An 11,355-nucleotide genomic window follows, 5' to 3' on the forward strand; every position below is an offset into this window, starting at 1 on the left:
GTTTCCAGCTGAGGTTGCGTAAGGTGAGGCTCTGCCTTCTTGTTTCAGCTCCCATGCTATAAGCAGGTGGCCTTTTCAGAGTGTTTAGTGCCTCACTTTTTAAATTTTTGTGGCTTTTGTTGGTGATTTCACTGTTTAAAATGGCCCCCAAACAGAGTGCTGAAGTGCTGTCTAGTGTTCCTTTAAGGACAAGGAGACTTTGATGTGCCTGACAGAGCAAATATGCATGTTGAACTTCCTTCAAGACAAGAGTTATGGTGCTGTTGGCTGTAAGTTCAATGTTAATGACTCAATAATGTATATTAAATAAGGTGTCTAAACAGAAACACATACAAAACAAGGTTATGTATTGATCAGATGAAAATATTGTGACCAGGGGCTCACAAGACCCTAACCCTGAATTTTCCCTAGGAGCTATGCTTCAGTGTTCTCTAATTCAGTGTTCACTGAAACTGTAGAGAGCTTAAATACCACAAATTATGAAAATTAACCACAGTTCTTTAAACACTTGGAAATTCTATTACTTGCAGATTTCTGGTAGTGATTTTATCTTCAGGCTTTTCTTAATGTCAGTTATCCTCATGTGCTCTGGAACTGTAATTTCCAGACTCCTGTTGGAAGTTTTTTCTCTCGCTTGAATATACGCTCATGTTATCGCTCTCTGCCTTCCCTTCTCACCCTCTCGTTTTCCCTCCCTCCCTATGCACATCTCTTCCTATCTATTATTTTTTTTAGTTGTTTCCATCTGGGTCCCAAGGACCCTCAGTTCATGACTGAACCTAAAATTGATAGCTCTGGTTTCCCATCCCACTATGAGAAGTCTAGGTCTTATTGTATAGTTTTCTCTGCCTTTCTCTTTCACTCCAAACTTGTAGTTTTATGCCATTTTAGCTCAGATTATCATTCATATCTTTTTTTTTTTCTGGTTCCTTTACTATCAGGAGAAGCCTGCCCAGCTTCACTTAATGAGTATGGCTCCTTCCCCTGCTCAGGTGTTTCAATCCCCTTTACCCAGAGGGCATAAAACTGCTAGGCACTTCTGTCCAGTTCCTGACCCCAAGCCCAGTAATCCTATAGCTTTAACTTCTGCCTCCCACCAGAAAGTTCCTCTCTGTCTTTCTTTTCTGCAAATGAGTTTATTTTATTCTTTGAGTGTAAGAGTGTGTGTACTTTAAGAACCTCTGTACAGAATGTAGGTGCTCACATTTCTTATTGGTTGGTGACCCTTTGTCATATTATTTTTCACTTTTTCTCTAATCCTTTTCTTCTCCCTACCACCCACCTCCAAATCAGTAGGTGAATTTAAGGTATGTTCTTCCAATCTGCCTGCCTTATGTTTGTTTATGTCTGTATAGGAAGAATATATATAGTGCATTGTATGTGTTTTTGAAAATTTACATAAGTGATATAGTTGATCAGTTTTTACCTTCTCTCAACATTGTGTTTGAGATTTATATTACTGTGTATAAATTGACAGCACTGCTTCTGATGACTAGAGGATTCATTTGTATACTTGAATGTACTATTTTTGTTATTCTTTCATCTGGTGATAGTCATTTAGGTTGCATCCAAAATTTTGTTCCTACAAATAACACTACCATGAACAGCCTCATATATGTCTCTTTATGGACCTGTGTGAAAGTTTCTCTGGCATTTGCAAGTTTTGTGGACATGTGCATACTTAATTTCATTCATTATTGCCAAATTGTTCTCCAGAAATGTTTTCATCAGTCAGGTATGTTGTTTAAAACAATTATTTTAAATAGTAACTTTCCCTTATTGTGAAAGGGTATAGGAGATATCAGACAGCACCCAGTGAGTACCTGAAATGAACACAGTAACTGCCATATCGTAAGGTTATTCTGAGAATTAAATGATTAAAAACAAGAGTCGTTGGGTTTTGTTTCATTTTAATAGTAAAGTAGAGAGGCACAATATGTAAACAAATATGCGGAGGGCATATTCCCTAAGCAATAACGTATATCATTGGTTGGTGGTAAATATTTCATTATTGAAGTTCCCCTAAAGCAACTCCTTGGATTTCATTTGAAACCTACTAAATTAAGATATGCAGTGCCCTTTTAGAGCAGTGTCAAGAATATTAAATAGTTCGTCAGTTAAGTCTGGTTACTTTCATCTGGCACCATTTTAAGGAAGTTTAAACATGTAGGAATACAGATATACCTTGTTTTATTGTGCTTCATTTTATTTGCCTCACAGCATTTTTTACAAATAGAAGGTTTGTGGCAACCCTGTGTCGAGAAAGTCCGTCAGTGCCATTTTTCCAACAGCATGTGCTTGCTTCGTGTCTCTGTGTCACATTTTGGTAATTCTCACAGTATTTCAAACTTTTTCATAATGCTCTTGCATACTTAATAGACTCTAATATAGTATAAGTATAACTTTAATATGCACTAGGAAACAAAAAAATTCATGTGACTTGCTTTATTATGAATTCACTTTATTTTGGTGGTCTGCAACCAAACCCGCAATATGTCCAAGGTGTGCTTGTATTTCCCGGAAGAAAATTCAAAACTGAAATTATTTACAAGGTCCTTGTTGTTCTGTAAGTCTCCAGTTGGAATTATCTCTCTTCCTGGCATTTCTTTAGAATAAGTATGAGGAAGATGACATTGACTTTCCTGTAATACCTCATCTGATGAAGCTGAGAGTAGACTTGTTCTCTAGCTTTAGTCCTGTGCTTTGTACTCAGGCCACATGGCAGTCCTTCTGTGTTACCATCTGCCCATTACATTTCGGGCTTTCACAGAGAGTGACCTTGGAAAATGAGCACACCTGGTGTGCGTTTGTCCTTAAAGGTTATAGTTCTTGTACATCTCTTCCATCCCTTCCTCAAATCCTTCATGTTCATTTACCCACTTCACATTTTTACTTCCATGCTTCCAGTTTAAAGTTTTATTTGGAATTGCCATTTGTTATTTCCTCAAGTTTGATGTCTTGAATGTTTGTTTTTCAGTGACCAGGAACCTCCCTACTCAATGATTACATTGCACGAAATGGCAGAAACAGGTATTTTTAAAGTTTTAATATTTCCTTGTGGATTAATGACTATGAAGAAATGCTACCATCTTTTTTTAGTTTGTTTTTTCAGATGAAAGGGAATACTTACTCTTGAGGAATATGGCATTACTGGTTTCATATTTTGAAATAATGTGGTTTGGGCTAGAAGTTTTCTTAAGAAAACTTAAATGGCTATTTTGCCATCTTTCCCGTCTTTTCTGCCAGTGGGTAAACCTAGAAACCTAGTTGGACTTGAGATCTTTGTGACTTTTCAGTGTCTCATTTTACTTGAGACAGTCCGACAGAGTTTTCTTTGCATCCAGGGGAACCACGTAGATCTAGATTTTGTTTATGGAGCATCCTTCTTCAGGGTCCTTTACCCTTGTAATGAGTATCTGGCAGTGTTTCACACAGTGACCAAAAGATCCCAGATACTTAGGACACAAGATAAAGAAAAAGTCCTCGGTATAGCAGTACCTCTCAGTGATGGTTTTATCTCACTTGAACTTATTGAAATGTTATTTTAATTTTTTAGTTGACATCTTTGACCATAACTGTTCCAGAATAGGCAGGATAATTTTTTGTTCTTCAATTTCCTAAGCATCATTCTGAAAACAAAGCCAACTGCTTAGTATATTTAGTCTTCCCACTTAATTCCTATGGAACAAATTAGGTGCTTAAAACTACTTTAATCATAACTTGAGAACTGAGACCATAGCTTGAACTTTCTCCAAATAAAGATCCCAAGAGTCACCAGACTCCTGTAAATTAGAGTTCTTTGATTACTCCACCATGATGACTACAATTGGGAATCATGTCCATGCTAACTATTAGCTACTTGACAGCTACAGGAAAGAGCCTTGGTGGTGCAATAGTTAAACACTTGGCTACTAACCAAAAGGATGGCAATTTGAACCCACCAGCCACTCTGGGGGGGAAAGAAGAGTCACTCTGCTTCCATAAAGATTATTGTTGTTGTTAGGTGCTGTTGAGTCAGCTCCGACTCATAGCAACTCATAGTATAATAGAATGAAACACTGCATGAAGATTACAGCCTTGGAGACCTAATGGGACAGTTCTGCTCTGTGCTATAGAGTCACTATGAGTCAGAGCCAACTAGACAGCAGTGTATTTGATTGTGGGTTTTAACAGGTATAGGATGAGGGCCAAAAGTGTTTTGATTTTAATGTGATATCATCTTGCATGACCTTGTAAATTATTAAATATTTTCAAATTTTAAAAATTGTGGCTCTAACATGATCTTGATTTGCTTATAGATGAAGGATGGTTAGATGTTGTCCAGTCTTTAATTAGAGTTATTCCATTGGAAGATCCCTTGGGACCAGCTGTTATAACATTGTTACTAGATGAATGTCCATTGCCCACTAAGGTAAGTTAACACTTAATTTTTATGAAACTATCATCTATGTTTAAACCTAGGATGAATGGTCACAAAAAACATTTGATGTACTGCATCTTTATTTGCCTTATTCAATATTAATGTCATTTTAAATTTGTCTTTTATTACGAATGAAGTACTACCTCCTCCTTCTATAAATTGCTTACTATTGCTTTTTAGTGTAAAATTGAAAAAAATATTAAAAATGGAAGCGTGTGTATATGCAATGGCAATCTTTGTTCAGAAACTGGAAGAGAATGTTCAGCTGCTGAGTTGATTTCCTTATTTTTCTCTAAGCAATTTCCTCATATCAAAAGTTGTTTAAACTTTTTCTATTTGAAAGAAAAACCATTATTTTGAACCATTATTATGTCTTACTCAAACATATTAAGGATTGCTGTAACCTTTGTTGTCCTTTATGAAGTGAAAGTTTCAAATTTTCATTGCCTTAGTCCTTATGTTGTACTGAATCCTTTTGTTGTTGTTTTTTAATTTGGATTCTGGCATCCCCCATTTCTGTTTAAGCCTCAGACATTTGGACCTAGGGTGGAAAACAACTTTATGGGTAAAAGGGAAAAGTCTTTGGCCTAGTCATTGATGGAAGTGACCTTTGCCTGGGCTAATAAGAGGTTTCTATTTTATTTTCTTCTAAAATTTTAGTGGGATTTGTTTTTGCTTGGTAAAAAAATTTTTACAAAGTAACTTAATGTCACTAGGCCCTAATATTAGCAGTCATTAATAGCATGTAGGTGGGTTTAGTCCGTTTAATGACTTAATAATATAGCATATATTTGATACAACTGGTACTTTTTTTTCCCTAAATTTTATTTGTTTTATTGTGGTTGAGAATATGCCTAGAAAAACATACACCAATTCAGCAGTGTCTGCATGTACAATTTAGTGACATCGATTACGTAAACATTCTCACCCTCCTTTTCTGAATTGTTCCTCCCTTACTCCCTTACTCCCTGCCCCTAAGGTTCCTATCTAATCTTTCAGGTTGCCTCTTCGAATTCACATAGATAGTTCTTAAAAGAGCATAATGCTTAAGGCTGACCTTTTTCTACTAGTTAAGCTACACTATTATTTGGTTTTAAGAAAACTTCAGGGAATATTTTTAGTTTAAAGTTTAAAGATAATCTCAGGGCAATAATTTCAGAGGTTCATCCACCTTTCATGGTTATAGAAAATCTAGAGTCTAAGCGAATTTGAAATTCTGTTCTGCATTTCCTCTCTTTTGATCAGGATTCTTCTATGGAATCTTTGATCAAAATGTTCCATAATGGTAGCCAAACATCATGCGGTTCTGGTCTCATGGCAAAGAAGTCCGTTGTTCATGGTGGCAGCTATCCTCCTTCTATTCCTGACTCTCCTTCTTCCTCTTGCTCCAGGTGAATAGAGACCAACTGTGCCTCAGATGGCCACTTACAAGCTTTTAGGACCCCAGGCACTATACAACCAGGAGGTAGAATAGAAGCACTAAACATGTTACTTAACCAAGTTAGCTTGAATGTTCCATGAAACCATGAGTGACCCTAAACCTCCAAACCAAGGAACCAAATCCCATGAGGTATTTGCTTGTACATAAGCAACCTCAGCAGCTCCTCTTTTTTTTTTTTTTTTTTGCTATTTTTGTGCACCTGGTACATTTTGGAATGAAATAGGATCTATCAGGTCAGGTAACTTTCAGGTTGATCAAATTCTATTTCCCATCAGTGGTGATATAATTGAGTATATTGTTAGTACATTGTTATCATTTTTGTATGATTGTTCTGAGTTTGTTTAACACCTGGTAAACAAAACTTAGGTTTCAAAGAATTATCTTGGAACAGAATGGAATAGTGTATATATCAAATCCACCTGTGCATTCTTGTTTTTAGGATGCACTCCAGAAATTGACTGAAATTCTTAATTTAAATGGAGAAGTAGCTTGCCAGGACTCAGGCCATCCTGCCAAACACAGGAACACATCTGCAGTCCTAGGCTGCTTGGCTGAAAAACTAGCAGGTAACTCTGGGAAGCTCCACAAAGGAAGATCTGAAGTTGTTGGCATTAAGGGGAAGATTGTAATGCAGGTCATTGATCAAATCTGCTGCACCCAAAATAAGGATCTTAAAAATAAAATTGAGGGACAGGAACTAACTGGAAAAAAATAATTACTCAAAAGCCAGAGAGTAGATGCTATATAATTTAGGTTTTGTGACTTTTCTGAAGGAAATTTAAAAGAAAAATGTTTTTCTTATTTGCTTTATAATTAAAAATAAATGGAAAAGCTAAATGTAGTATAACAAAGGAAGATAAATACACACACACAGTTACTTTACAAAGATTAGTTCAATAATGAAGGGATACAAAGTAGGAAAAAAGTAAAAAGACCTTTAGATTGGAACAGTTCTTGAGAAGTAGATATTTAACATCTTTATGAATATGACCCATTTTAGGAAATGACATCAGTGTACAAGTGAATAGTCAGTCAGTTACAGCATGATTAGTGCAAGAAACAATGGATTAGAAATCAGAACAAGTGGGTGATGGTTTAGACTTTGCCATGTGCTCCCCAAGTAAGGGATTTCACTCTGTGGGCTCAGTCCTTCAGCTGTGGAATGAGGACAGTATTATTTCCTGCTTCAGAGGGTGAGGGTTAAATAAGATAATGTGCATGAAAGTACTTGGCAAAAGGTAAAGTGTTACCGATTTGTTATTAGTTAAAAATGGTATGGCACACTTAATTATAGCCAGTGTTTGTTTTGTTCATCTAGGTCCTGCAAGTATAGGTTTGCTTAGTCCAGGGATACTGGAATATTTGCTACAGTGTCTGGTAAGTGAGACATCAACACTTAGTCATCCAGAATTGTACATTTTCTTAAATTGCCAGCATAGCCACTGACACAGAGAATGGAATCCATAATAAATTTTATTTGCAGATGTTTCCTGAGCATTTATTTATTTCCTTCTATTAAAAAAAAAAAGAGAGAGAGAGAGACAGAGTGGAGTAAAAATTTATTACAAGCCAAAACAGCTGGGTTGGTCTGATTCCAAATAGTAGTTGAGACCTCCGCAGTGGAAACAAAATTACATGACATTTCAGGTCAGGAGACTATCAGATTCCCAGTATATGTAAATCACTACTTCTGTCTCCCCCACCCCCTGACTGCTCTTAAAACTTTTGGCATTGGGGAATTCAAGATATTGTCTGTGAAGCTTGGATTTATTAAGATTATACCTCCAGATTTCTCACACTTCTAGGCTGTAGTCTTGCCTACTCTGCGTTTTTAAAAGCTATTTTTGTGGGCCTCTTTAGTGAACACTGGGTTTTTTCAAAACTAAGATCTGAAAGGTATTATTTTGTGTTAATCTTTATGGTGTGTGCTTAAAACAACACTATGCTAAGCATTAAAATACTCCTTTGCCACTAAGAAGTTTACTGGTTAATTGAGGGAACAAAACTACCCAGACAAGACAATTAGTCTCCCTTTTATGACAGGATGTGATCCAGAGCAAAATTGCCTCCTTCAGTCTAAGGACCATAGGAGCTCTGAGAGAAGGTGAGGAAGGTGTGGGTGGTGAGAGCTGGGAAAGTCAGGAGAGACTTCCTAATGCAGAGGGGACCTTAGCTGGGTCAGACCAGAAGGTTAGGATTTGGTCATGCACCGAGGAGGAAATAATGGCTTTCTGGGCAGGGAACACCATGGACAGAAGCCCAAAGAGAAATGACCATGTTCCTGGTGTGTTGCAGAGATTGATAGGATCAGAGAAGACAGTGTTCAGGGATAGACAGACATAAGACTAAGTAGCCAGGGGTGTGTGTGAGGGGGGATTCAGGGCCTGAAAAGTCAGGCAGGGGGTTGAGACTGGATATGGCAAGAAATAGGATGCTGAACAGACTTTGTAGCCAGGGAGGATGGTGGTTTATGAGAGTCAACTTGCTGCTCTCTCCCACCTGCTGTCAGCATTTGGAGAGTTCTTTTCAGGAAACGGATTGGAAATTCAGCCATTAGTTGTTAATCACATTATTTATAATTTTGGAACTTACTGGTTTTTGTTAGGGTTCTGAACAAAAAGTGATTTTACCTATAATCCTAAATTTGCCTTGTTTAAAGGAAAATAAAAACAGCATTATTTAACAAACTTGTAATGTTACTAAGTAAAAAATTATAGTACACTGAACAAATTTCTTTTTGTTAAATTACTTTTGAAATTTCCTTACCTATAAACTAACCCAGTGATTTCACCAAAATAAATAAATAAGATTGAGAGACTTCATCTTGGTTCTTCATTACTAACAGTATTTGCCAAATGGATAAGCTAGGGCTTAAATGAGTGAAACTTCTGACTGCTCCAATAGAATCTATCACATACTGGGCAAGAAGGTGCAGTTGCTAACTTGTTGCTTCTGCAGAGCAGTGATGTTTTCTTTTCATTTTTTGTTGTCTTTCAGAAGCTACAGTCCCACCCCACAGTCATGCTATTTGCACTTATCGCACTGGAAAAGTTTGCACAGACAAGTAGGTATAGTTACTTCTTGCACTAATGATCTTCTGTATTGGTGGTTAAAAATACTATATTTCTTATCCTATGCACGTTGAACCCCATCAAACATGCATACATTCAGTTTTTGTCGGAGTAGATGCTTCAAAGCCAATGAGATGAAATAGAGACAAAGGCAAAGGTTTTCTTTCCTAAGAATCAGAATTTGGTGACCCATGTCTTATGGTTGTAAACGTAGTAATGAGGTTGCCACGTTCGTGAAAGCGGTGAAAGCTCTTTGGTTGTGTCATTCCTAGAAACTTTTAAGGAAGTACCTCTCTTGACTTCTTACCCCACTGGGCTGCCCAACAAATCCTCCTCCTCTTTTCATTGTTAATTCAAGGTTCACATCTTTCCTAACAGGTGAAAATAAATTGACTATCTCTGAATCCAGTATTAGTAATCGGCTTATCACATTGGAGTCATGGGCTGATGATCCTGATTATCTGAAACGTCAAGTTGGCTTCTGTGCCCAGTGGAGCTTAGACAATCTCTGTGAGTGGGTTGTTCCTTTTTTAAAATGTTTGTTTCCATTTCCAAACTCATGTCTTTTGTAGAATCAACAGCAAGTGTGAATCCTTCCTTAAAGTTCCTCAACTAGTAAGGTTGGCTATATTCTACAGAAGAGTATACTTGGGACTTTTCAGACAAGAATTAGATGTAGTGCTTTTAATGATAGTACTCGCCTGTTCAAAAACCTTTATTGGCGTCCTGGTTCCTGCTGTATCAATACGGCACTGCCTAATCAACTCTTTCCAATGAAGACCATCTAATCACTGTCCTACATAGATCCTGATCATTCTTACCTCTGAGCCTGTTCCCCCTCACTTGGAATTCCCTTTCTTTACTCTTCTCCCATCCCAACTTTAGTGTTAAAAACCCAGCTCATGTCTTATCTGCACCCTGAGGGTCTTTGCTGCCTTTTCTCTTCTTCTGAATTCCACTAAGGCTTAGTCTTGTACACTAGTTCATTATTCAGTAACATACCATCTATAATCATTTGCCAATTCCTTTATGAGTATTTGCCATACATCTGAAACCATATTACAAACTTTTCCGAGGGCTGTAGAACTAAATTCATATGCTAAAGCACTATTACAGTGGACAGTAACCCCCTGCTCCTACACCAGCAATGTGGGAAGGAACTTGGTCCACAGCCTGTGTAATGGCGGTTAAAGAATAATTCTGACAGAGTGCAATTTGGATTTTGTTTCATGTAAAATAATGACTGTAAGGAAGAGAAGCATAACCTAGCAGGGCTTCCTTTCCTGGCATTTTCTTGATTAGTCTTTATATGGTAGTGTAGCAGCAAAACCCAGGTTATAAATCTCCCCTATCAGTTCTGCCATTTAACTCCTTGACTAAGATGTCCTTGACTAAGATGACAGCTACCTATGACACCTACCTTAGAAACATGACTGCTTTTTCTTTTGCAGTTTTAAAAGAAGGTAGGCAGCTGACCTATGAGAAAGTGGACTTGAATAATATAAGGGCTATGCTGAATAGCAATGATGTCAGCGAGTACCTGAAGATCTCGCCTCATGGCTTAGAGGTAAAGCTCCCGCAGGTGGCCCTTTCAGGGGGGACAAAACCATTTTTTTGCTCTCATTTTCTTGCCCTGGCTCTAAGCAAAGGCAATTTCTTACACAAGAGATAGAAGTTTATTTCATACTGAAAAAGTGGTTAGGGGTATAAGTGGTGGGGAGAAGGTATTTCAAGACAATAAGCTATTCTTTTATAACCCACATGGTACCACATACATAGTAAGCAGTATCATATTTATTGACTGTGTGGTTTAAATATGTCTGTTTTTAATCTATTTTTATTCAGCTGAAGATACAAAGCTTAGTGTTTGGAGTCACTCATTGTTTTAATCTCTGCTTAGCCAGCTGTAATAAGTCTAGGGCTTCCCCTTCTCCCTATATGTTGAAAGTGCTACTGATTTTGTGGTGAAGGTGGATGAAAGAGCTGCTTATGTCCAGGAAGGTACCGTTGGGCACTAGATATATTAGAATTAAAGAACTGTTTGAAGAAGGGCTGCAGACATCTCTTTGATCTTATAGTTGCAGAATTTCTTACATAGTTTTCTAGATTGTAATAGGTGTCCCATCTTGTAGCCTTCAATATCCTTCTCTCCCTGCATTATAAGTGCAGGCTAAAGCAATGTTTATGCATTTGTAAAAAGCTCTAACACGAGAGCAAAGCTATGTAAGGACTTAAAAATGAAGCCAGCAAGCATAACCTTAATACCAAAACCAGGAAAAGACATCACTCAAAAGGAAAACTACAGACCAATATCCCTCATGAATATGGATGCAAAAATCTTCAACAAAATCCTAGCCAATAGACTCCAACAACATATCAAGAAAATCATTCATCATGACCAAGTGGGGTTCATACCAGGTATG

General features: G+C 37.3%; 1 protein-coding gene across 1 annotated transcript in view; it reads left to right on the forward strand.

Annotated features, from left to right (window-relative positions):
- RSPRY1 (ring finger and SPRY domain containing 1) overlaps positions 1-11,355 on the forward strand; it is a 41,915-nt gene that overhangs the window by 5,402 nt on the left and 25,158 nt on the right. The window contains exons 2-8 of the mRNA XM_007947407.2: positions 2,978-3,030; positions 4,299-4,411; positions 6,301-6,427; positions 7,180-7,238; positions 8,859-8,925; positions 9,311-9,442; positions 10,384-10,499. Of these exons, the coding sequence (XP_007945598.1) occupies positions 2,978-3,030; positions 4,299-4,411; positions 6,301-6,427; positions 7,180-7,238; positions 8,859-8,925; positions 9,311-9,442; positions 10,384-10,499 (667 nt within the window). The remainder of the gene's footprint in view (positions 1-2,977; positions 3,031-4,298; positions 4,412-6,300; positions 6,428-7,179; positions 7,239-8,858; positions 8,926-9,310; positions 9,443-10,383; positions 10,500-11,355) is intronic.

The sequence above is a fragment of the Orycteropus afer genome, unplaced genomic scaffold (genome assembly GCF_000298275.1).
Source record: "Orycteropus afer afer isolate SDZICR_OR568_19922 unplaced genomic scaffold, OryAfe1.0 scaffold00009, whole genome shotgun sequence".
NCBI lineage: Eukaryota > Metazoa > Chordata > Mammalia > Tubulidentata > Orycteropodidae > Orycteropus > Orycteropus afer.